Source organism: Amblyraja radiata, chromosome 29 (genome assembly GCF_010909765.2).
Source record: "Amblyraja radiata isolate CabotCenter1 chromosome 29, sAmbRad1.1.pri, whole genome shotgun sequence".
NCBI classification, from domain to species: Eukaryota; Metazoa; Chordata; class Chondrichthyes; order Rajiformes; family Rajidae; genus Amblyraja; species Amblyraja radiata.
Window position 1 is genome coordinate 21,913,449 of NC_045984.1, and position 27,656 is coordinate 21,941,104.

General features: G+C 44.3%; 1 protein-coding gene across 6 annotated transcripts in view; it reads left to right on the forward strand.

Annotated features, from left to right (window-relative positions):
- Positions 1-27,656, forward strand: part of nfic (nuclear factor I C) — a 453,772-nt gene that overhangs the window by 378,132 nt on the left and 47,984 nt on the right. For 5 of the 6 annotated variants that reach the window (XM_033046834.1, XM_033046830.1, XM_033046832.1 and 2 more), the window contains 3 exons: positions 2,216-2,374; positions 18,463-18,637; positions 24,980-25,065. In XM_033046834.1, coding sequence (XP_032902725.1) covers positions 2,216-2,374; positions 18,463-18,637; positions 24,980-25,065 — 420 coding nt within the window. The remainder of the gene's footprint in view (positions 1-2,215; positions 2,375-18,462; positions 18,638-24,979; positions 25,066-27,656) is intronic. The other variant, XM_033046836.1, reaches the window with a different exon arrangement.

A 27,656-nucleotide genomic window follows, 5' to 3' on the forward strand; every position in this document is an offset into this window, starting at 1 on the left:
CCTGACTACGGGTGCTGTCTGTAGGGAGTTTGTACATTCAAAGGTTACGGGGAGAAGGCAGTAGAATGGAGATGAGAGGGAAAAATAGATCAGCCATGAACGAATAGTGGAGCAGACTCGATGGGCTGAATGGCCCAATTCTGAGCTATGTCTTATAGTCTTATGGTTTTAAGATTAATTCAGAAAAGCTGTTTAGGAAAAATGTCCATGGCTTAGTGTATGTGCGTGGGACTAGCTTAGATGGGGCCTCTTGGTCAGCATGGATGAGTTGGGCTGAGGGGCCTGTTTCCGTGCAGCATGGCTCTCGGCTACATGTGGAGTTTGTCCATTTGGACCATGAGAGTATCAGGTACAATCCTTGCCTTGTACTGAGCTCGGACCAGGCAAGTGTTGGGGATTGAAGGATTGCAGCAGCTCTGCACCACATTGTTATCCAGTGATTCTGCCGGTCAGAACTGGCGAAAGCACAGAACATAAAATAGTTCAGCACAGGAACAGGCCCTTTGGCCCACAATGTCCATACCGAACATGATGCCAAATTAAACCACTCCTCTGTCTGAACGTGATCCATATCTCTCCATTCCCTACATATCCATGTGCCTCCACCGGGCACCCACCACCCTCTTGCCCTACACATCTCCTTTAAACTCTGCCCCTTTCATCTTAAACCTATGCCCACTAGTCTTTGACATTTCCACCTTGTTTTATATCTTTCCATCAGTTCTCCCCTCAACGTCTAATGCTCCAGAGAAAACAATCCAAGTTTGTCCAAGTTTGTCCTTGCAGCAAATACCTTCTAGTCCATGCAGTGTTCAGTAAATGTCTTCTGCACCCTCTCCAAAGCCTCCACATCCTTCCTGTAATAGGGCGACCAGAACTTTAAAATGTATAATTTTACCAAAACTGTACATCTTTAGAGTGTGGGAGGAAACTGGAGCACGTACAAACTCCTACAGACAGCACCCATGGTCAGGATCGAACCTGGGTCTCGAGCTCGACCGCTGTGCCACCGTGCTGCCCCAGTTTAGTCTAGTTTAGTGTTGTTTAATTTATTATTGTAGCAGTAAAGTTAGATGGAAATATCGTGAATGTTGGTATCCTATAAGATAAGTCGTAACAATCAACAGTAACAAATTCTGTAGAATGTTTATCTTTTACAGAATTTTATCCGAATGTCAAAATCTCAGCTGCAATTTTTTTTGGATCAAATCTCATTGAAAGTGCAGCTGAGTCTTTGCTGGAACAAAAGATGTGCGTTCCTCCCTCTGTGTCCTTCTGTCAATCCCTCAGAACTGGAGCTTGATGTTAGCTAATCACGGCAGTTTGATTTACAACACATGCATTTTTACCATGGCCTCGACAAATGCTGCCCTTCACTTTCATCTCTCATTGATAAGAAAAAGTAACATCTGTGTTGATGACACGTGTTTATGAGTTTGCTTTTAACAAGACCACGAATAATAGCCTGTCGTCACTCTGCTCTCTAAGCTGTGCTGTACTTAAGTTTGAAATCTTCCTTATGCTGGGCACATCCACCTAACTCAAACACAGGTTTAAAACAGGGCAGCACAGTGGCGCAGCTGGTAGAGCTGTTGCCTCACAGCTGTCGATCCTGACCTCGGGTGATGCTTTTGTGTGGAGTTTGTACATTCTCCATGTGACCATGTAGGCTTTCTACAGTGGCTATGTATTCCAAAATATCCCAAAGACATGTTGGTTTGTGGGTTAATTGAGCTCTGTAAATGGTCCCTATTGTGTAGGGAGTAGATGCAAAAATAAGATAACTTTGATCTAGTGTCAATAGGTGACCAATGGGTCAGTATGGACTCTGTGGGCCAATGGGCCTATTTCCATGCTATCTCTCAACTAAACTAAACATAGAGTGACTATAAGTACTGTATGACAGATGTAAGTGGCCTTTACTTGAATTTCATTAGTTTCCCTACTTGAATAGATATTTATATTTTGTCTGCAAATTATTCGTTTGAGTTGGCAGACTATAATTAGACATGCTATAGAATGTATCTTGCAACCTAGAAGTGTAATCAAATCGATAACTAGAAAAACCGATTCGGCAAATTAACTGTAGTATGTAAAGTTTACATGATCTATCTCGGCATTGTGTTACAAAATGTCTTCATTTTTTCATTTACCTTTTATTCCCCAATTTATCCCCGTTTTTGTTCCCATTCGTGGGCCCTTTGCCTTCACACAGACTGGGAGGGAGGGCGAGAGATCCACGGACTTCTCCATGACTTCAGTGACAATCCCACTCCGCGCTCAGATGAGGGGACGTGTGCTTCCTGCCGAACGAGACACCCTATGTCAGTTGTTCTACTCCCCAGGACCTGGGGAGTGTTATCCTCATGTGAAGGTGACATTGTACTTATCAACCCTACAGTGACTACTTAATGTGCTTTTTTCTTTTCTTTTTGCATTAGTTAGTGTATTCTTAAAGTAGGAAAACTCCGACGATTCCGGTGCGGAAGTTACAAATTGTTGGGAAATTATATCTACCATAGATTGCACTTTTTTTTTAAAGAGTTGATTTTTTTTTTAAACGCATTGATCAACAGCAAAGACTCACATCAGTAGCTGTTCCAACAGTTGGGTTGCCTTAGAAACTTGGCCCAGCAGGGAGGTGAAATATTAAGCCCGTAATGCATTACCATTGCTCTTTCAACCATAATTAGAACAAGTTGCTGTCGAGTGCTTTATATGGTAGCCCAGACTTAAGCCGTCTCTCGACAGTAATTAAACAAGCCTTTTAGTTAGTTCAGTTTTAACACTCAATGCCTATAATTTGAGGAACTGCCCTCAAGGTAGATCTCAGTCAATGGGCGGTGAAGATGTTAGTGGTTTATTATCATTTTTGTGCTCTGGTTGACACCATTCGCTAAATTATATTGGGCAAGATTAGTGTTCTTGGTAATCTGTTTAATGTTTTAAAAATTCAGTGTATTAAATTGCATAATTGTTTCTTTCAGTCTTCTGACATAAAAATGACCTTATGATTGAATCTAGTTTGAAACACGCTACACTAAATCAATGTCGCAATGTATTCGTTGAAATGCTTTCAATTGTTTAGAATATACACTTTTATATATATATACATGTATTGATTGAGAAGTTTAGGTAGAAGTTTAGGTTTATTATTGTCACGTGTAGCAAGTTCTGGTGAAAAGCTTTTGTTTGTGTGCCTCCCGATCTGTTCAGGTGATACTATAAAAGGACTCAAAAGTTGCGGAGTAACTCAACGGGTCAAGCAGCATCTCTGGAGAACATGGATAGGCAGCGCTTCGGGTCAGGACCCTTCTTCAGACTGTTCCAGTCTGAAGAAGTGTCCCGACGTGAAATGTCAACTATCCATATTCTCCAGAGGTGCTGCTTGACCCTCTGAATTACTCCAGCACTCTGAGTCCTTTTGTGTAAACCACCGTCTGCATTTCTTTGTTTCTACAGATAATACTGTACGTGATTACAATCAAGCCAAACATAAGTACAATAGGGTGGAATGAAGAGATAAAGGCCAGAATGCAGAATATAGATTCTCAGCATTGTAGCATAAAGAAAATATTGTACATCTAGAGATGGTGACAGATTTACAAGTGAGAAAGGGACTTTAAAAAGTGGGCCGATTGCATGGGATGATGGTGGATCTTCCACTGGGACCAGCACACAAAGAGTTGCCTCATTCCGGTGCCATCTTGCTTTGCTCCCTTGCTTATACCTCAAGCTCCAGGTGCAAATATTGATCTTTCTTCAACTATGAGCTCCCACTGCATAAAGCTGTATATTTGCATTTACAGTTTTTCCACCAATCCAGAATAAAAATCCATCCAGCATCATGAACAGGATCTACTCATAGAAGGAAACAAAGTGCTGGAGTAACTCAGCGGGGTCAGGCAGTACCTCTGGAAAAGATGGATAGGTGACATTTCAGGTCAGGATCTTTCTTCAGACTGATACTCATCTACACACAGAATTGATTCAAATGGAACTACATTCCAGCTGAGGGGAGACCTGATAGAGGTACATGAAATTATGAGAGACATGGATAAGGTAGACTGTCAGAACCCTTTCCCCAGGGGGTAAATACTAAAACTTGGGGGCTTAGCTATTTGGTGAGGGGTGCAATGTTTAATGGAGAGGCACAGGACATGTTTTTTTTACACAGATAGTGGTAGAGACCTGGAACACGCTACCAGGGATGGTGGTGGAGGCAGATACGATAATGCTGTTGAAGAGGCTTTTAGATAGGCACATGGGATATGCAGGGAATGAAAGGTTAGGGCAGATGAGATTAGTTTATCTCGGCATCATGTTCAGCACAGACCTTTTGGACCAAAGGGATTGCATCTGTGCTGTGCCGTTCTATGTTCTATGTCCATTCCTGTCCGAAGCTGGACAATAAACCTTAATGTCAAAAAAAGACACAGAAGCATGGAGTAAATCAGTGTGTCAGCAATAGTTACTCCAGCACTTTGGGCCTTTTTTTTTGTTGTAAACCAGCATCTGCATTTACTGGTGCCTAAATGTTAATGGCATATCTGAACATGAAGGACAACACTGAAAAGTCAGCTCCTCATCTGTTGGAAGCGATTCTCTGTTATTGATAATATTACCATGTTTGTTGCAATTTTCAAACTGAGGAATGCATTGTGAGTGTATATCACACCTCAATGATCCCACGGTATAATGGGGGAAAGGTAGGACTAATGACTGATTTTAACATCCCTCATCTAGGTCTGGTTAATGTAGTTATTGTGTATTCATCACTTCTTAACCACAACAGCACAAGCTACTGATTAAAGCAGACTTTCCTGGCCTGCTTGCATTACTAACACAGCACTATTAACCACTGAACCAGCTTCAATCATTTTGACCGATTAGTGGTGGGCCTAATGGGCTCACACCCACACAGAAACATGTTATGCTTGATTAAATACAGCTCACCAGTCAATGCTTGAGAACTGAACTGTCATGAAATCTAGATTGAAATGGGGCATCACAGTGGCTACTGCACAGCTCTTGTGACCCAATATCAATCCTGATCCCCAGTGCTGTCTCTGTGAAGTTTGCATGGTCTCCCTAAGTTTCCTCCGGGTGCTCTGGTTTCCTCTCACATCCCAAACACTGGCGCAGAGGTAGAGTTGCTGCCTGACAGCGCCAGAGACCCGGGTTTGATCCTGACTACGAGTGCTGTCTGTACGGAGTTTGTATCTTCTCCCTGTAACCGCATAGGTTTTTTCCAGGTGCTCCAGTTTCCTTCCACACTCCAAAGACGTACAGGTCTGTAGGTTAATTGGCATCAATAAAATTGTAAAATGTCCCTAGTTTGTAGGATAGTGCTAGTGTACCGGATAATTGCTGGTTGCCGCAGACTCGGTCTGTTTCCACACTGTATCTCTAAACTCTATAGTCAAAGACATGTGGGTTTGTAGGTTAATTGCCCTCTATAAATTGCCCCGAATGTGTAGGGAGTAGATGCGAAAGTGAGATAACATAGAACTAGTGTAAATGGGTGATCAGTGGTCAGCATGGACTCAGTGGGTCGAAGGGCCTGTTTCCATCCTGTATCTTTCAATCATTCAATCTTCACCCATTTTTGATCCATTTCTTAAGCATCACCAACTGTGACAAACAGTTGGAACTGCATGAATGGTGGGCAATTGGAATTGCAGTTGGTTATAGCGCATTACTCTAAAAGACTAGGTATGTTCTTTTAACATCTCAACTTATATTAATTTTCAATCTCTGACATTGTGTTACATCTAGCTTGATTGCACCATCTTCATTGCCTGACCCGTGGCTTGGTTCAATAAACTTATTTCATTAAAGAACATTCTGGTAAAACCTCGTCTGCATCCTCTCTGAAGTCTCCACACCATCCTGTAATGAAGCAACCAGCTGCTGTCAAATATATTGAGGCTCCTTTTAAAATAAAAACAGGTGAATTCTCCTACATATCTGACCAACAGTCAATATCATAAAAACTGATATATTTGCTGTATCTCTTCACTGCTTAGTTAGAACAGTTATTTAATTGCAATGGTGAGCTCCCTTCAAAAGCACCGACTGCAATGTCCCTGTGAGGTCATGAAAGTTGAAAGATAGTTTTATTCTTCATTTTGTTGCCCGGAAGGAGGATCTTATATTTCTTGATTGAATTGATTGATTGAAAGACACATCATCGAAACAGATTCGCCAAGTCTACTCTGACTATCAATCGCCCGTTCACACTATTGAATTGAATTGAATCCTTTATTTGTCATTCAGACCTTTCGGTCTGAACGAAATGCTGTTGCCTGCAGCCATACATGTAATAATAACAAAACACAATAAACACAAATTAACATCCACCACAGTGAGTTCACCAAACACCTCCTCACTGTGATGGAGGCAAAAGTCTTAGAGTTACTGTCTCTTCCCTCCTCTTCTCCCTCTGCGCCGAGGTGATACCCCACCGGGCGATGGTATCAGTCCCGCGGTTCAAGCTCCGCGGCCCGGGGTAGTCGAAGCTGCCGCCCTCCAGTCCAGCGGACGCAGCTTCTATATTATCCCACTTTCTCATCTTCTTCCGACACCCTAGGGATAATATACAGAGGCCAATTAATCCACAAACCCGCACGTCTTTGAGATGTGGCAGGAAACCGGAGCACTTAGAGGAAACCCATGCTGTCACAGGGGGAACGTGCAAACTACATACACAGACACCACCCGAGGTCAAGATCAAACTTGGGTCTCTGGAGCTGGGAGGCAGCGGCTCTATCAGCTGTGACACTGTGCGGCCAGAAACATCATTTTAAGTAAACCTATTTGCGGATGTGTTTCTATGAAGCTCTGCTGAATATAATCCTGTAGTGTACAGGAATGATGGGCAAGCTTTCTTCTTGTTACAGTGTGTTGACCACATTCTAAACATGGAAACAATTGCAAAATTTGTTATTTCTAATTGCAACATGATGTAACGGAATACTTGTAACTTCACCTGAAACATCAACTAGGGGAAATGTGTTTGAAGATATTTGTTTTTTTTGGTGCAATTATTATCAATGAATTGTTCAGAAAAGGATACAAAGTCTCTGAGTAACTCAGCAGATCAGGCAGCATTTCTGGAGAACATGGATAGGTAATGTAGACACAAAGAACTACAAGTGCTGGTTTATACCAAAGATAGACACAAAATGTTGGAGTAACTCAGTGGGTCAGGCAGCATCTCTGCAGGAAAAGGATGGGTGACATTTCAGGTCGGCACCCTTCTTCACCCATCAAACTTCACCCATTCTTTATCTCCAGAGATGCTGCCTGACGTGCTGAGTTACTCCAGCACTTTGTGTCTATCTTATGGATAGGTGATGTTTCGGGTCGAGACCACATAATGGTCCTGACCCGAAACTTCACCTATCCATGTTCTCCAGAGATGCTGCCTGACCTGCTGAGTTACTCCAGCACTTGGTGTCCTTTTGTGTTTTAACCAGCATCTGCAGTTCCCTGTTTCTCTTGTTTTGCTCTGGAGAGTGTTGTTGTAATCCCTTCTCCATCTGTATTATTAATAGATAAGCATCAACATGGATGGAAAAAGCTGAGAGGTTTAATTTGTGTTTTATTCTTCCTTTGTGATCCTCTCCCCACTTTTAGCCACTACTCTTGATGACTCATTCACGATGGTTTCTCCCACATCCAGTCTGTAATTTCCATCGATCCTTATCTGGGTGATGGGGGCCTAATTGTATGAAGCAGATGCGTTGTGTTATTCACATGTTGCTTCCAATGTTCCTGACTCATTGTTGCTGCTTTTATCAAGTTGCCATGATGGTGGTTGCTGTTCACATCCATTTGGGACTCTTGACGACACAGTGGTGTTTATAGTGCCATGGAGTCATTGCGTGGAAACAGTCCCTTCGTCCCAACTTGTCCATGCCGACCACAATGCTCCACCTATACTAGTCCAACCTGCCAGCGTTTGGCCCATATCCCTCTAAATCTTTCCTATCCATGTACCTGACCAAGTGTCTTTTAAATATTGTCATTTAAACCTGTCTCAACTACCTTCTCTCCCCGTTCCTCCCCCTTCCGACTCATCTTACTAATTCACTGTCGCCCTGCCTAGTTTCATTGTTTTATATCCACTCATTATCACCTTCTCCACAGCCAACAATCGACCATTCCTTGATCATCTTTCCTGGCTTTGATTTGTTCTTTTCATACCTTTCGTTCATTTGTTCTTTGCACCTATTCATGCCTCCAGTTTCCCTCTCCCCTGACTCTCAGTCTGAAGAAAGGTCTCGACGTGAAATGTCGTCTATTCCTTCTCTCCGGAGATGCTGTCCGACCCGCTGAAGTACTCCAGCCTTTTGTGTCTACCTTCTCCGGCAGCTTGTTCCATTTACCCACCACCCTCTCTGTGAAGAAAATTGGAGAAGTTAATTGAGTAGCTCAAGAATAAAGTCAAGAGTCTTTAATTGTAAAATTGTAAATTGGCCTTAGTGTGTAAGATAGTGCAGTGTATGGGGTGATCGCTGGTCACCGCAGACTCTGTTCCATTGCTGTATCTCTCAAGTCCAAACAATGAAACATTTCAGACCAGTTTACTGCCATAAGGTTGTTGGAGAGAGATTTTATTTCAGGTCACGTCTACAGTGGAGCTCAGACAAGTTTTTACCTTGTATCGCTGTGTAAAGTTCAGTTTCTGTATCTCTGCCCCCAGTCTCTTTGCACTGACTGAAGCTTCACTGCTCTGCTGGGACTGTTCCAAGGACAATTCAATCTGCTGCCCGTGTTACAGAATGGAACTTAGAACAGTGCAGCACAGAACAGGCCCTTTGGCCCACAACATGCATGCTGGACACGATGCCTAATTAAACTAATCTCTACCGCCTGCCTCGCTCCATTCCCTGCTCATCAACGTCCCTTCTCTAAATGCCCTTTAAATGTCATATACTCCCACCACACCCCTGGCAGTACGTTTCAGACAACCCCCCACTCCCTATACTATTAAACTTGGTCCTTCAGAACTTGCCCTTCTCACCTTAAAGCTATGCCCTTAACATTTCCACCCAGGGAAAAAGGCTCCGACTATCTACCCTATCTCTGCCTCTCATAATTTTTAATATTTCTACCAGGTCTCTTCTCAACCTCCAATGTTCCAGGGAAAACAATTTGAGTTTGTTCAACCTCTCCTCATAGCTAATACCCACTAATCCAGGCTTCATTCTTGTAACCCTTGTCTGCATCCTCTCCAAAACCTCCACAACCTGTGTGTAATGGGGCGACCAGAACTGCACACAGTTCTCCAGATACGGCCTAAAACCAACTGCTAAAAAGCTGCAACATAATGCCCTGACTCTTATACTCAATGCCCTAACCTACAAAGGCAAGCATACCATATACCTTCTTTACCACTCTATCTACCTATCCCTTCGGCCGACTAGCAATCACCCCATACACTAGCATTCTTCTACACACTAGGGACAATTTTACTGGAGCCAATTAACCTACAAACCTAGTGTTCAAGAAGGAACTGCAGATGCTGGAAAATCGAAGGTACACAAAAAAAAGCTGGAGAAACTCAGCGGGTGCAGCAGCATCAGTCTGAAGAAGGGTTTCGGCCCGAAACGTTGCCTATTTCCTTCGCTCCATAGATGCTGCTGCACCCGCTGAGTTTCTCCAGCTTTTTTTTGTGAACCTACAAACCTATTTGGCTTTGGAGTGTGGGAGGAAACCGGAGCACCCGGTGAAAACCTATGCGGTCTCAATGAGAATGTACAAATTCCGTACAGATAGCACCTGCAGTTGGGATTGAATCTGGGTCTCTGGCGTTCTTTCTTCCCCCCCCCCCCATTTCAATCATTCTGAAGAAGGGTACCAACCCAAAACATCACCTCTCCATTCCCTCTTCAGATGCTGCCTGACCGACTAAGTTACCCCAACACTGAGTTTAGCCACACAAGATTGTTTGATATGATGAGGTACTTTCACCAGTAAAGTTATTTTTTAATGATGTATTTGGAGTATTGCATGCAGTTCTGATCACTCCATTACAGGATGGATCTGGAGGCTTAGGAGAGGGTGCAGAGATTTACCAGAATACTGCCTGGATTAGAGGGATTCAGCTTCAAGGGAAGTTTGGATAAACTTAGATTGTTTTCAATGAGACAGAGGTTGAAGGGTGTCTTGATAGAGAAGTATATAAAATCTTCAGAGGCATAAATAGGGTAGACAGTCAGAGTCTTTTTCCCAGGGTGGAGATGGCCAACACTAGAGGGCATAGCTATAAGATGAGAGGGGGGAAGTTTAATTGAGATGTGCAGGACAAGTTTTATTCCAGAGAGTGGTGGGCACCTGGATCGCATTGCCAGCGGTGGTGGTGGAGGCAGATACGATAGTGGTGTTTAAGAGGCTTTTAGATAGGCACCCAGAAGTGCAGGGAATAGATCATGTTCAGGCAGATGAGACCAGTTTAACTTGGCATCATGTTCGGCACAAACATTGTGGGCTGAAGGGGCCTTCCCTGTTCTGTAGATAGACACAAAAAGCTGGAGTAACTCAGCGGGACAGGCAGCATCTCTGGAGAGAAGGAATGGGTGACATTTCGGGTCGAGATCCTTCTTCAGACTGAGCTGTGCTGGACTGTTCTATGTTCTAAAATAGAATTGATATTTAGAACTAATTGATTTATGGTTTACTGTTGCTTTCCCTAACATAGACCTTTTTACAATCTATTAGTAATAATGATTTTACTGACTGAAATAGAATACCAGTGATATTGCCCCAACCATTACATTAACATTATAGGCTCTACAAAATTAGTGGGTTGAATTGGACTGTAAATTTGTACTGAGTCTAAACATATTATCAATGGAAAATGCAGACCAAATATATTTTTGCTGTGATATTTATTCAGATTCTTAAGTTATATTATTTTGGCATATCCTTGAAATACAAGAGAGACACAAAGATCTGTAGATGCTGGACTGCTGAGCAAAACAGAAGTACTGGAGAAATTCAGCAGGTCAGGCAGCATCCGTGGAGGAAATGGACTGACCACTCCCTCCACAGGTACTTTCCCCTGCAACCACAGGTGATGTGACACCTGTCCCTATACCTCCTGGCTCACCACAATCCAGGGACCACAGCTGTCCTTCCAAGTGAGGCAGAGGTTCACATGCACCTCCTCTAACCTTATCTACTGCATCCGTGTTCCCGATGTGGCTTCCTGTACCTGGGCACACGACCAATCGTGGACATGCAGGCAGAGGAGATTAGTATGTAGAACATTGAACAGTATAGCACAAAACATGATGTCAAGAAAAATTCATAACTGCTCACACGTGATCCATATCACTCCAAAAGCCTCTTAAACACCACTATCGTATCTGCCTCCACCACGACCCCTGGCAGCACATTGCAGCCACCCTCCACCCTCTGTGTAAAAAAACTTGCCCCATGCATCTCCTTAACCTTTCCCCTCACCTTAAAGCTATGCCCTGTAGTGTTTGACATTTCCATCCTGGGAACAAAGTTCTGACTGTCTGCCTAACCCATTTCCTAACAGCACACTATGGGAAGTAGATTAATCTGAACAGATCCTTTTCTAGGCCCAGGACAATACTCTAACTGTATACCCAAACTGATGACTTCCAGCACCAAGAATGACAAGGGAGCAGGCTCTTGGTTGCTGGTCCTGTGCATTGCAATGAACGCTCTCTGAAGAAGGGTCCCAACCCAAAACGTCACCTATCCACATCTACAATAAATACTGCCCGACCCGCTGAGTTACTCCAGCAATTTGTGGGTATTTTTCATCATAATAGTCATACTTTGAAGCAATTATGCAGCGAATCAATAAAATGGAGAAGCAAGGAACTGCAGATGTTGCAATCTTGGGCAAAGCACAACGTGCTGGAGGAATTCAGTGGGTCAAGCAGCATCTGTGGAGGAAATGGAAAAATTAGGTTTTGGGTGGGTACCTTTCAGCTATCCCCCTGCTGTTTTGCTTTGCTTCAATCCACAAAGGAGCAGCGCAGTGGCGCAGGGGTAGAGTTGCTGCCTTACAGTGCCAGGTTCAATCCTGACCTCGGGTGCTATCTGTAAGGAGTTTGTACGTTCTTCCTGTGACTGTATGGTTTTTCTATGGGTGCTCTGGTTTCCCAAGGACATGTTGGTTTGTAGCTCAATTGGCTTCTGGAAGTTGCCCCTAGTGTGTAGCATGTGAAACTGGGATAACATAGAACTAGTGTACGGATGATCGTTGATCGACTTGACTAAACTAAACTAAACTAAACTAAAATAGGCCAATGAACCCAAGTGTTTTCCTTGTGTTGTGCTCCATTAGAGCCCTTGGTCGCACCACCAGTTACTAACTGAATGCAGCCCATTCTCCCATCACATTGCCACCTGGGGGCAGTAATCTCTGCCCACTCCATCCTATAGGGAACCTCTGGCAAGCAAGATGCAGGTTGGGATCCATGCCTTGCTGAGTCCCGTTAAAATCGTCCAGTCCACATTTCACTCCCAGGGTCGATGGTGTAGTTGCCTCATCAGCACAGATTCCCACTGGCAAGACACTGGAAGTTGACTCTGTGCAGTCCTGTTTACTCAACAACATATTCTTAAGGCAAGTGGTTTACTTGCCAGTTACACCACAACTGTCGAATATGCTGCTGTGTACATATTTGAGCTCTCTAGTCTCTAATTTGGTTATTTATTCAGTTGTGGGAGATGTAACTACTTCCCTGCAAGTCCCCGAGTCTTCTGGGGTAACCACAGACTCAAAGTTTGGAAAATATTATTGAAGATTTGATTTTTCCCTCACTGGGGCAGACATAGGAATGGTGTCTAATTAATTAGAAATGGAAAAATTAAACATCATAATAGACGTTGTGACTCAGCTCGAAGCAATTCCGACAGTGATGATCATTGCCGGGAAGGCACACTGGCGCAGAAGGTAGAGCTTCTGCCTCACTGCCCCAGAGACCCGGGTTCAATACTGACCTCGGGTGCTGTGTGTGTGTTTGTGTGGGGAGCTTGCACATTCTCCCTGTGACCATGAGGGTTTTCTCCGGGTCCTCGGGTTTCCTGCCACATTCCAAAGATGTGCAGGTTTGTAGGCTAAATGGTTCAAGTTCAAGTTCAAGTTCAAGTGAGTTTATTGTCATGTGTCCCTGAATAGGACAATGAAATTCTTGCTTTGCTTAAGCACACAGAACATAGTAGGCATTTACTACAACACAGATAAGTGTGTCCATATACCATAATATAAATATATACACACATGAATAAATAAACTGATAAAGTGCAAATAACAGAAAATGGGTTCATAATAAGGGTCCCGACCCAAAACATCACCTATCCACATCTACAATATCTACACATATCTACAGAGATAATAATAAACGGTTAAGAAAGAACTGCAGATGCTGGAAAAATCAAAGGTAGACAAAAATGCTGGAGAAACTCAGCGGGTGAGGCAGCATCTATGGAGCGAAGGAATAGGCGACGTTTCGGGTCTCGACCCGAAACGTCGCCTATTCCTTCCTTCCATAGATGCTGCCTCACCCGCTGAGTTTCTCCAGCATTTTTGTCTACCTTCAGGTTTGTAGGCTAATTGGCTTCTGTAAATTCCCCCTGGTGTGTGGGATTTGAAACTGGGATAACATAGAACTAGTATACAGGCGACCGTTGGTCAACGTGGATTCAGTGGGCCAAAGGGACTGTTTCAACTCTGTAACTCTAAACTAAACTAAATCATCTCTAAACTAAGCAAGATTTTCATTGTACCTGTACCTCGCTTTACTTGTGCCAATGACAATAAACTCGACTTGACTTAACCTGATATATGGACAGATACAGGGATAGAAAAGGTTTAGCGACATATTGGCCAAAGACAGGCAGATGGGATGGTGGAGATGGGACTTCTTAGTTGGCTTGGGTTCGTTGGGCCAAAGGGCCTGTTTCTGAGCTGTATGACTCCATGACTAATAAGCTTAATCCATGCTTTATCAGGCTGCAAAATGAATGTTATTAGGTGGGAAGAATGTAAGTATACACAGGCGAATAGGACTAGCAAAACCATAAACCAGGTTGGCATGGATGAGTTGGGCAGAAGGGCATGTTTCTGGACTGGATTCTGTATGTCTCTATGATTAAGATAGTCTTGATGTCTGTGGACCCATTCCTCCTGCCTCTCCACAGCTTCAAATAAAGTTGAGCCTTGATGATTGTACGTATTAACATTGAAGGTTCATGGATGCTGTCTGTGTGAAGTGAGGTTACTGGAGACAGGCCAGTGCATAATAATACAAAATAAATCTATTATCGCCTTGTCAAAGTGGCAGTTTTAAGCAGCAGAGAATGTAAGACTTTAGCAGAGAATACAAACTTTAACAATGTTGCTGAACTTACCACCTGGATGTGCATCCATTTCTCCCATAAGCCCCCCCCCCCCCCTTACCTTTCCCCCATCCCCTTCAAGAAAGGGTCTTGGCCCGAAACGTCGCCTATTCCTTTTCTCCAAAGATGCTGCCTGACCCGCTGAGTTATTCCAGCATTTGATGTCTATCATCAAATGAGATATAGAGTTGGCTTCATCATAGGCACGGTGGCGCAGCGGTAGAGTTGCTGCCTTACAGCGCTTGCAGCGCCAGAGACCCAGGTTCGATCCCGACTACGGGTGCTGTTTGTCCAGAGTTTCTACGTTCTCCCCGTGACCGCGTGGGTTTTCTCCGAGATCTTCGATTTCCTCCCACACCCGAAAGACGTGTGTTTAGGATAGTGTTAATATGCGGGGATCGCTGGTCAGCGCGGACCCGGTGGGCCGAAGGGCCTGTTTCCACGTTGTATCTCTAAACTAAACCGAACTAAACATGGGAAGCAGAGAGTGATGGTGGAGGTTGTATCTTGAACTGGAAGCTTGTGACTCGTGGTGTGTGACTCGTCAGTGCTGGGCCCATTGGTGTTTGTCATGTATAAGGCCATGCGACATACAAGCACAATTAGGCCATTCAGCCCATCTAGTCTACTCAACCATTCAAAGATGGCTGATCTAGTTTTCCCTCTCAATCCCATTCTCGTGCCTTCTCCCTGTAACCTTTGGCAATTTATATAAATGTTTTGGGTTGGAATGTACAAAACAGGCAAGGGAGAGTTTGGGCAGGCTAGCACTTTATTCAGAACAAGGGGTCACAGTTTAAGGATAAGGGGGAAGTCTTTTAGGACCGAGATGAGAAAAACATTTTTCACACAGAGAGGGGATGAATCTCTGGAATTCTCTTCCACAGAAGGTAGTGGAGGCCAGTTCATTGGCTATATTTAACAGGGAGTTAGATGTGGCCCTTGTGGCTAAAGGGATCAGGGGGTATGGAGAGAAGGCAGGTACAGGATACTGAGTTGGATGATCAGCCATGATCATATTGAATGGCGGTGCAGGCTCGAAGGGCCAAATGGCCTACTCCTGCACCTATTTTCTATGTTTCTATGTTTATTCCTTGGAGTGCAGGAGGCTGAGGAGTGATCTTATAGAGCTGAATAAAATCATGAGGAGCATAGATAGGGTGAATACACAGTCTTTCGCCCAGAATAAGTGAATCAAGAACGAGAGGTAATAGGGGAAAGATTTAATAGGAACCTGGGGGGCAACTTTTTCACTTAGTGGGAGGTGGGTATAAGGAATGAGCTGCCAGAGGAAGTAGTTGAGGCAGGTACTATAATTGCATTTAAAAACACATGGACAGGTACATGGACATGAAAGGTTTAGAGGGATGTAGATCAATTGCAGACAATAGGGGCTAGCAAAGATTGGGCATTTGGATGTGTTGGGCTGAAGGGCTTGTTTCCGTGCTCGAAGACTCTAAATGGCCAGTACCACCCAGAACCCCAAAATGACTAAAAAGTAGAGAGTTTCAGTTATAGTGAGTGATTTAGTGCACCTCCGTGGTCTGGGCAAACCATCTCACTATAACATATCCTGTAATCATTAGATTCTGGCATAGGATGTCAGTGGTCGCGAACCATAATTGGTGTCGAGAAAGCTCGCTGGCTACAAATCATAATCTTATGTTTGTTAGAACGTACATTTAAACCAAAATGGATTTTGAAGTAACTCTGTGAAACTTACAACTCAATGATATGAACAAGAAGGTATAGGAGTCTTAAAATCTTACCGCCCAGGTTCAGAACAGCTTCTTCCCAACGACCATCAGGCTATTGAACACTATGAACCCCAACTAAACTATGAACTGCCTAGGGACTTCAGGCTTTGTTTTGCTTTTGCACTATAATGTTTTTTTTTACTTTATTTAACTTTTTTGGATGTTTATTATATTATCTATTGAATATTGTGTTTACAACCCTGTTGTGCTTCTGCAAGTATGGATTTCATTGTTCCCTTTCGGTACATATGACAATAAAACACTCTTGGCTGCTCTCCAAATTTAAGTAACACCCCCCTCCCCCTCCCCCTCCTCCCCCTCCTCCCCTCTCTTTTCTGGACCTCTCTCCACATCAGTACACTTCCATTTCTTCCACTATCCTGCCCCTCTCCCTCTCCCCCCCCCAATCACCTACCATCTATTTCCCTACCACTAGCTTCACAGTTCACTCCTCTTCTCTCCTTATCTCACACCCTTTTATCTCCTTTACACCTCCAGCCTTTGTCACTTACTCCACCCATCTGCCAAACAACCCTCCCCCCCCCCCCCCCTCACCTGTATCCATCTATTACTTGCCAGACTGAGTCCTGCCCCCACCTCCCTTTCCCAGCTTTCTCCCCCCCCCCCCCCACTCCAATCAATCTGAGGAAGGGTTCCATCCCGAAACGTTGCCTGCCCTTTCCCTCCACAGATGCTGCCTGACCCACTGAGTTCCTTCAGCCCTGTGTGTTTTTGATTTTGGTTTCTTTATCTGTTCGTGACATTTCAGTTTCTTCCTTAACTCTCTGTTCCAAACTTAATTTTGCACTGCTTCAAAAATAGGTGCTACTCCAGTCAGGTTGAATGCTGCACCCAAAGAGGTTTAGGCCCGTTTGCCATTCTGAATTCAGATTGAACCGACTGAACTCTGAGTCAAAATAACTGACTCTTAAAGAAAATATGTACGTGCGCTGCCTGGGTTTATTTTTACTCTGGGTGGATTTGGATTTGCAGTGAACCCTGATCAATAGCCCTAGTTGAGGCAGGTTGGGGATGGGAAGCGCCTGCTGTTGTTACAACCGTGTGCACGGGTGTGGCTGTTGATGCAGCTGGTCAGCTTTAGCGTTAGCTTCAAGTTTATTATTGTCACATGTGGCGAGGTACAGTGAAATGCTTTGTTTTGCAAACTATCCAAACGGATATGAGAATACCATACATAAATGCAATCAATTCAACCTCAAGTACAATAGATAGAGCAAAGGGGAAGATACAGAGTGCAGAATATAGTTTTCAGCATCTTAGTTCTTAAGCTAGTCCGTAGCGTATCAGTTCCGTAGACAACGTCCAATGTGGGTAGAGGAGTAGAGGTCATAAGGTTAAAAGTAATAGGAGTAGAATTAGGCCATTCCGCTCATCAGGTCTACTCCACCATTCAATCATGGCTGATCTATCTCTCCCTCCTAACCCCATTCTCCTGCCTTCTCCCCATAACCTCTGGCACCCGTACTAATCAAGAATCTATCTATCTCTGCCTTAAAAATATCCACTGATTGGATATTCAGGTGAATATCCAGGTGAATTGGACAGTACCCTAGCTTATAGAATGACTGTTCAGAAGCCTGATAACAGAAGGGAAGCGAGTGCTCCTAAGTCTGGTGGTGCGCGCTTAAACCTCTGCACCTTCCACCTGACGGGAACGGTGAGAAGAAGGAATGACCAGGGTGGGAGAAGTCTTTGGTCCATTTTTCACATGTTAGTATCTGATACAGTCTGTGATTTAACACCAGTATGTGTAACCAGTGGCGGACTGGCCAGGGTGTCAGCTTGCCCGATGGCAAGTGGGCCCCAGATGAAGTGGGCCCCTATATCAAGTGGGCCCCTGATGAAGTGGGCACCCTTTGTCTCCTGGCAACCAATATTTTTAGACCCAGTCCGCCACTGTGTGTAACCTCCCACTGCATAATAGGGAGAACTGTAGCACATTCATTCGACATAGAAGTGATAGATTCAGATTCAGATTCAAACTTTATTGTCATTGTGCAGTGTACAGTACAGAGACAACAAAATGTAGCTTTGATTTCTCACGTAAACGTCAGTCCTGGGTACACAACTACAGTTCTGTTCATCCCATCACAGGAAGGATGTGGAGGTCTTTGTAGAGGGTACAGGAGAGGTTTAGCAGAAAGTTGCCTGGATTAGGGGGTATTAGCTATCAGGAGAGGTTGGGCAAACCTGGATTGTTTTCTCTGGAACATTGCTGGGATTAGAGACCACAATGAATTCTGTGAACTGCTTTGATTGTGATCGTTAATTGTGATCGTTTTCTTTGCAGCTAAATGGCAGCGGTCAAGTGGTGAGCAAAGTCCCGAGCCACTACATTTCCACATCGATGTTGGCTCCCCCGCCCCCCCCAACCATGGCCAGATCGGTAACTTTGGCGATGCCACCTGACACCAAACCAACCATCACAACCACAGAGGGTGGAGCCAGCTCTCCAACATCACCCAGTAAGCACTGTCTCTTTTCTTAAGTACTGACTCGGATGGATTGGGTTTATCTGCAGGAACATTGACACTGGCACCACAAATTGATAGGGTGGTCCAGAAGGCTTTTGGCGCAGTGGGTAGAGCCGCTGCTCCACAGCGCCCAAGTCCCAGGTTTGATCCTGACCTCGGGGTGCTCCTTGGGTGCTTTCTGTGTGGAGTTTGCATGTTCTCCCTGTGACTGTGTGAGTTTCCTCCTGTTTCCTCCCACATCCCATAGACGTGCGGGTTTGTAAATTAATTGGCCTCTGTAAATTGCGCCGTGTGTGTAGGGAATGGATGCGAAAGTGGGATAATATAGAACTAGTGTGAATGGGTGATTGATGGCCGGTGTGGACTCAGTGGACCGAAAGGCCTGTTTCCATGTTGTATCTCTAAACCAAAATAAACTAAACTACATTTTGCCTCATCGGTCAGAGTTAATGACGATTAATGACGATGTTACCAGGAATTTAGGGCCAGTTGGGCAGCATAGGAATTTATTTACAGTGGGACAGGCCCCTAAGATTAGTTTAGCATGGCACCAGGTTTGGCATGGACATCGTGGGCCGAAGGGCCTGTTCCTGTGCTGTACTGTTCTATATTTCATGAAACAGCATAAAGGGGCTGTCCCACTGTACGAGCTAATTCAAGAGCTCTCCCAAGTTTTAAAAAAATCAAACTCGTGGTAAACACGTAGAATGTATGTAGCAGGTACGTCGGAGCTCGGGACGTCTCTTAGCAGCTCGTAATGCTAACGACAGGGACTCAGGAAACGCGGTAAGCTCGAGAAGACTCGTGAAGATTTTTCAACATGTTGAAAATTGTCCACGAGAGCCCCGAGTACCTACGAGCGGCTATTACCGTAATTCTCCGAGTTCGAATCAGTGGAAACTCGGGAGAACTCTTAAATTAACTCATACAGTGAGACAGCCCCATAAGGAGATTAAGCAGATTGTGCAGGTTTATGTCCTGAATTCCACCCTATTTGTTTGTAATGAAACAAAAGCAGATGTTTTACGAGTTGCAAATTAAAACATAATTCATAGTTTAAGTCTTCTATATAATACATTATTCACTGAGTGATTCTAGTCCTCACTGACATGCTCATAGAATCAGAATCATCTTTTGTTTTGATTCTTTGATTAATGTGAACAATAACTACATTGATCACAGCATATCTTGCGAGTGCCCCACATACTCCATAACTGTAAATATGATACAAGAATATAGCTTCATAACTTAGTGCTGAATTCTAAACTCACTGCTTTTGAGTTTCATGCAAAGGCTATTGGGTGAAGTCCACTCCTTAAAAAATATTCACAGCATTGATGACTTCATCTGGTCACAGAGATTATAAATGTCTATTAAAGGGCAGCACAGTGTTAAGCAGTCAGTGTCCCGGCTTTGATCCTTATCTTGGTTGCTGTTATAGAATGGTTGAATCATAGAGCCATGCAGCACAGATAGAGGCCCTTTGGCCCATCTTGTCCATGCCGACCAAGTTGGCATTCTGGGCTAGTCCCATTTACTGCTTCGAAACTCTTCCTTTAGTTTAATTTAGTATAGAAATATAGAGCGGAAACAGACCCTTCGGCCCACCGCGTCCGTGCCGACCAGCGATCCCCGCACATTTGCACTGACCTACTAGGGACAATTTACAATTATACCAAGCCAATTAACCTACCAAACCTATACATCTTTGGAATGTGGGAGAAAACCTGAGATCCCGGTGAAAACCCATGCAGGTCACAGGGAGAACGCACAAACTCCATACAGGCAGTACCCATAGACATAGTCTGAGGAAGGGTTTTGGCCCGAAACGTTACCTATTTCCTTCGCTCCATAGATGCTGCTGCACCCGCTGAGTTTCTCCAGCATTTTTGTGTACCCATAGACAGGATTGAACCTGGGTCTCTGACGCTGTAAGGCAGCAACTCAACCGCTGTGCCACCGTGCCACCCTGACTGTATTCCTGCCCAAACCATCCACGTGGGCACTGCACATTCTCCCTGTGACCACATGGGTTTCTCCCAGTTACATCGACCATAGAAAAATACAGCACAGCAACAGGCCCTTCAACCCACAGTGCCTGTGCCAAATACGATAGACTAATCTCCCTACATTAGCACAGGAACATAAGCATTTATTCAAGAAACATCCAAAACAAAAAGTAGCAATGGAAAGAGATCCCATAAGGAAATCTTCACAGTCAGGATGAAGCGAACTTTCTACTTTGAGTTTGATGAATAAATAATAAAGACATTTTCAAACGGAATCTTACTTTGACAGAGACTTTGAGGTACCTAGGGATATGAGCATTCTGGCCGACTGATTAAAAATGTTCTAAATTTAATGTGCCTTCAGTGTATGGTTAATGATGTAAGCATTTAACAATTTGGCTGCAATTCTGAGCAAATACTTTTTGCTTAAAGACTCAAGTTGAGCCTGCTGAATAATTTAGATTACAAATCCCATAAATGGAGGTGGTAATCATCTGAAAAGAGGAATGTTTACCTAGATGGTGATTGACTTAAATAATTTATTATCGCCTCATGGTTTATTTATGAAACATCTGTATATTGCTAGCTCCCATCCATAAATACATGGACTGATAAAGGGATGAGAGAGGGTTTGGTCTCAGTAAACACACGTTTGTACTTTATCCTTGCTGTGCCCTGGATGTTTGCTAAGAAGAAATAACATTCAATGCACAAACAGAACGACACAATGGAGAACATAAAGCAGTACAGCACAGGAATGGGCCCTTCGGCCCACTATGTTTGTGCCGTACATGAGGCCAAGTTAAACGAATTGCATGTGATCCATATCCTTCTCTTCACTGCACATCCATGTGCCCATCTAAAAGCCTCTTAAACATCACTATGGTGTCTTCCTCCACCACCACCACACCTGACAGTGCATTCCAGGCACCCATCGCTCTCTGTAAAATAATTGCCCCACAACTCTCTTTTAAACTTTGCCCCTCTTAACCATAAGCGATGACCTCTAGTCTTTGACATTTCCACCCTGGGAGAATGGTTCTGACTCTCCTAAGTCTGAAGAAGGGTCCCGACCCGAAGCCGCACTTTGTGACTTTTTCGGACTGTCCACCCTATCTATGCCTCTCATAACTTTAAATGCTCCTACCTGGTCTTCCCTGAATCAGGGGAAAAGGGGTGGGGGGAGGGGGTGTTGCCTAAAATTGGAGAGTTCAATGTTCATACCGTTGGGCTGTAAGCTCCCCAAGCATATTATGAGGTGCTGTTCCCCCAGTTTGCATGTGGCCTCACTTTGGCAATGGAGGAGGCCCAGGACTGAATGTTTGGCATGGGAATGGGAATTAAAATAGTTGGCATTCGGGAGATTTAGGAATCTAGTGTAGCTGGTGACAGAGGCACAGCAGTGACCGCTTTTCCTGGGATCCTGCAAGTATGGGTGATGGAATTGTTGAGCTTCCCTGAGCAGATCGAAGGAGGACTGGAGCTGAAGTTAACTCTGGTCCCCACTCAGACGGGCAGAACAATGGCATCCCAGGTGGCAGGCTGGCGCAGCTGGTGTAGCTGCTGCCTCACAGCTCCAGGTTCAATCCTGACCTCAGATGCTGTTTGTGTGGAGTTTTCACATTCTCCCGGAGGCCACATGAGTTTCTACAGCATAGAAACAGTCCCTTTGACCGACCAAGTCCATGGCGATTGTCAGTTACCCACTCCCACCAGTTCTATGTTATCACACTTTCTCTTCCACTCGCTACACACCAGGGGAAACTTACACAGGGCAATTAACCTACAAACACACAAGTCCTTTGGATGTTGGAGGAAACCGGAGCACCTGGCGGAAACCCACGAGGTCACAGGGAGAACATGCAAACTCCACACAGACAGCACACATGGTCCGGATCGAACCCAGGCCCCTGCGCCACTATGCCATTCTTGTTTCCTTACCATCCCAAAGACACTTAGGTCGGCTGCTGTAAAAGACGGGGAGAATGGAATGGGGTTCGTGCCAGAGGAGGGTACATGGGTGCTTTGTTGGTGCGGATTCAGTGTGTCAGAGGTCCTGTTTCCACGTCATATGATTATGACATTTGCCAGCAAGCTGCTGGACCTGCTCGACTCATGAGGGGAAAGATAATGAGTGGGCACATTTAGTTTAGCTTAGAGATATGGCGCAGTAACATGCCCTTCGGCCCACCGAGTCCACGCTGACCAACGATCCCTGCAAACTAACACACAGTAGGAACAATTTACAATTTTTACCGAAGCCAATTGACCTACAAACCTGTACGTCTTTGGAGTGTGTGAGGAATCCGGGGCACCCGGAGAAAACCCTCGCAGGTCATGGGGAGAACGTACAAACTCTGTACAGAGAGTACTTGTAGTCAGGACCGAACCCAGGTCTCTGGCACTGTAATATAGTAACCCTACCGTTGCGGCATCATGCTGTCCACAGAAGATGCAGGCCCGGAACTTTCTTCGAGGTGCTTTAGCTCCAGTTCCGCACCTTTGCCAGAATTGTCGGTGGGAATCCCATTGAACTGTAGGTGTTGACGTACTCTAACGTAATTGAATTCACAGCAGATCCTGTGGCAATTAATTTCCCAGCCTGAGCTTTGAGAATGACTGTCAACAATTAGTCATTTTTGAAACGACACAATGTGGCTGGAAAGTAAAGGAGGGCTTCAGGTTGTGAAGTCAGGCTGTTTGGCCCCTGAACTTTGTGGAACTTATTCTTCTCTCGAAGGTGGGGTACTGTGCAGCAGTGTTATTTATCTGTGTGCAGTAGTTTGGCAGAGCTTCAGTCTGCCCTGCGTTATTGTAACTTAGGTAACGATGTTGCCAGGACTCAAGGCCTAGAGTTATAGGGAGATAAAGGAGCTGTGCGGGGCAAGTATAAGGGTGGTGGGTGTCTGGAACACGCTGCCAGGAGTGGTGGTGGAGGCAAATACATTAGTGGGATTATAGAGGTTTTTAGACAGACACGTGGTTATGCAGAGAATAGAGGGATATGGATCTCATGCAAGCAGAGGGGCATCATGTTCAGCATGGACAGTGTGGGTCAAAGTGTCTGTTCCTGTGCTGTAATGGTCTCACAACAGAGTCCTAATCCAGATGCAACCTGCTGGAAGAATGTAAAATTATAAGAGGCGCAGATACGGTAGATAGTCTTTATCCCAGGATGTAAATGTCAAATGCTGAGGGGCCATAACATTTAGGTGAGAGAACAGAGTTTAAAGGAGATGTGAGAGGCAGGTTTTTACACAGAGGGTTGGGAATGCCTGGAACGCGCTGTGGTGTGATGGTCGAGCCAGATACGATAGTAGCCTTTGAAAGGATTTTAGAAAGACATATGAACAAGGAGGGGATGAAGGTATACAGGCAGATGGGATTAGTTTAAATCGGCATCATGGTTGGCACAGACATTTGGGGCTGAAGGGCCTGTACCTGTGCTGTACTGTTCTATGTTCTTGTGATGACTTTTCCCTTTTTTTGTCTTGAAGCATAATAGTAATTCTGCATAAATCAGCTACGCATTTTCTTCGAGACACAATCTGTAAAGTTCTACAAAGAGAAAGTTCTATTCTCTCTGACTCGTGGAGGCCAAAAAGCACAACAGCGATAGGTTTACATTTTAGCTCATGAAACATATTGGATACAAAGCCGTTTCTATAAATATGATCAAGTAAATAAACTGTTGGTCGCCCTCACTTTGAACAGGTATCAACCATCAGCTTCCTTCTCGATAAGATCTGCAGGATCTAAAACCTAAAGAAGTAGGAAATAACAACACAGCAGGCATTAAAACTTTAACCAAATTTCCCAAGCCTTGATGGGTACGTTGATTGTTTCCCCCTTGTCTCCCACCTCACGTGCATCCTTCCTTCAATTTTGAGAACTTCTGAGAACAGTTGCTTTATTTAACCTCCTTTTTGAAATGATTTAACTCAAGAAAGAAAATGTCAATATTTTGTTTCTTAGGAACATTGCTTATTAGTTTCGTTTGGAGATACAGCGTGGAAACAGGCCCTTCGGCCCACCGAGTGCGCGTCGACCAGCGATCATTCCGTACACTAGCACTCACCCACACACTAGGGCCAATTTACTATTCGCAGAAGCCAAATTAACCTACAAACCTTTACGTTTCTGGAGTGTGGGAGGAAACCGGACCACCAACGACCCTCATCTCACACGGCTCCCGCTCAGCCTGTTGTGTGTATGTACATGTGGTTTAGCGATTCTATCGATCTAATGAAAATGTGTTTGAGTCATGATGTGGTCAATGTGCCTGGGCTCTGTCATTGCTAGTAACAATGCTATTTTATTTCAGCGTACACAACACCTGGCACACCCCCAGCTAACCGATCCTTTGTGGGAATAGGACCAAGAGATCCTGGTAGCCTTTATCAGCCACAGGTATTGTAGAAGATCCAGTCTCACTGTGGTTTGTACTTGAGACCTATTCATTTATCACTCGCTCATCATTTTATCTTTCAAAATATGCTTGAGAACCAACAAGCATATTTATTCTGAAGATTGTTTTCTGATCAATCCTTGTGGGATAAGTTGAAATGTTTTTTGAACTGCTAGCACCACTATTATAGGGGTTTGTTTTAGTTGTGCAAAAAAACATTTGGGGGTATTAGTTCAATATATCGGTAGTGGGGAAGATGCTGGAGTCGATTGTTAAAGATGTTACAGCAACGCATTTGGAAAGCAGTGACAGGATCGGTCAAAGTCAGCATGGATTTATGAAGGGGAAATCATGCTTGATTAATCTTCTGGAATTTTTTGAGGATGTAACAAGCAGAATGGATAAGGGAGAGCCAGTGGCTGTGATTTATCTGGACTTTCAAAAAGACTTTGACAAGGTCCCACACAAGAGATTCGTGGGGGTAGGGCATTGACATGAATAGAGAACTGGTTGGCAAACAAGACGCAAAGAGTCGGAATTAACGGCTCCTTTTCAGAATGACAGGCAGTGACTAGTGGGTGCCGGAAGGCTTGGTGCTGAGACCCGTTATTTATAATATGTAGTAACGATTTAGACAAAGGAATTAAAGTGACCTCCAAGTTTGCGGATGACACAAAGCTGGGTAGCAGTGTGAGCTGTGATGAGAATGCTGTGAGGCTGCAGGGTGACTTGGATAGGTTGGGTGACTGGGCAGATGCATGGCAGATGCAGTATAATGTGAATAAATGTGAGGTTATCCACTTTGGTGGCAAGAACAGGAAGGCAGATTATTATCTGAATGGTGTCAGATTCGGTAAAGGGGGGTGCAATGAGACCTAGGTGTGCTTGTACATCAGTTACTGAAAGTAAGCATGCAGGTACAGCAGGCAGTGAAGAAAGCTAATGGCATGTTGGCCTTCATTGCAAGAGAATTTGAGTTTAGGAGCAAGGAGGTCCTACTGCAGTTGTACAGGGCCCTGGTGAGGCCACACCTGGAGTATTGGGTGCAATTTTGGTCTCCTAATTTGAGGAAGGACATTTTTGCTATTGAGGGAGTTAACCAGGTTAATTACCGGGATGGCGGGACTGACATATGAGGAAAGAATGGGCTTGCATTCACTGGAATTTAGAAGGATGAGAGGGAATCTTATAGAAACATGTAAAATTCCTAGATTGGACAGGCTAGATGCAGGAAAAATGTTTCTGATGTTGGGGGAGTCCAGAACCAGGTGTCACAGTTTAAGAATAAGAGGTAAGCCATTTAGGACTGAGATGAGGATAAACCTCTTCACCCAGAGAGTTGTGAATCTGTGGAATTCTCTGCAGTGGAGGCCAATTCACTGGATGTTTAGCTCTTTGGGCTAAAGGAATCAAGGGATATGGGGAATAAGCAGGAACGGGATACTAATTATCGATGATCAGCCATGATCATATTGAATGGTGGTGCTGGCTCGAAAGGCCGAATGGCCTACTCCTGCACCTATTTTTATACTTCTATGTTTCTATACAATGTCTATAAGTGATCCTAGTATCTTGCTCATTGTAAAGTGATTGTACTAGCTTGCCATCTATCTGATATAAATTATCTGAAGTATCCAATTCAGTTGACATCAAAGTCTTGGTAAATCGTGCTTAAAGAAACCATTTTAATGATTAGAATTCACAGCAAAGTCTCCATCCCTTTTTGTCAGTGTAGTTCTCTTTAAGGGATGAAATCTTTGCACACCTAGTCGGAGACTTCAGCAAACACTTTCTTCATTATTTGATATCGTACAAGGATCTGGAACATTTTCTTGGCTAAGGCAACCACTTTGATGGCACGAGTTAATTTACTACTTTGAAACATTTTGAGCAACCTAGCCCAAATTGACGTGTTTAAGGATCATTTTGCAAAGCAGCACCAGATGCGAGTAATAGCTACGGAATTGGCCCTATGATGTTCTACCCTGCGGCCTGCCTTGCAGAGATGTAGCCCAGGCCATCTCCCAGACCAGACTCCCTACCATTGACTCCATCTACACTTCAAGCTGCATCGGAAAAGCAGCCAACATAGTCAATGCCTTGTCCCACCCCGGTCATTCCTGCTTCTCCTTTGCTTCTGTCCAACAGAAGACACAGAAGCTTGAAAGCGCGCACCACCAGACTCAGGAACACCTTCATCCCCTCTGGTATCAGGCTTCTGAACAGTCCTTCCATCCGCTATAGTACCGCCTGATTCACCTTGACCCCATTGCAGACATTGCACTTTGTCTGTGGAACTGATGCCCTACAATGCCGAGAGCTATATTCTGCATTCTGTATCTTCCCCTTTGCTCCACCGACTGTACTTGAGTTTGGTTTGTTTGTATTTACATGTAATATTACCTGATCGGATTGGATAGCTCGCAAAACAAAGCTTTTCATCATACCCCAGTACGTGTGGCAATAATAAACCTCACCCTAAACCTAAATGTAATTACTAGTAAGATGAGGTTTGTTCTCCCAGGAGAGGGATGAGCACAGATGAGGGTGAGGACAGATGATGGGTGGGGAGGTGTGTGTTTGGGTGGGGACA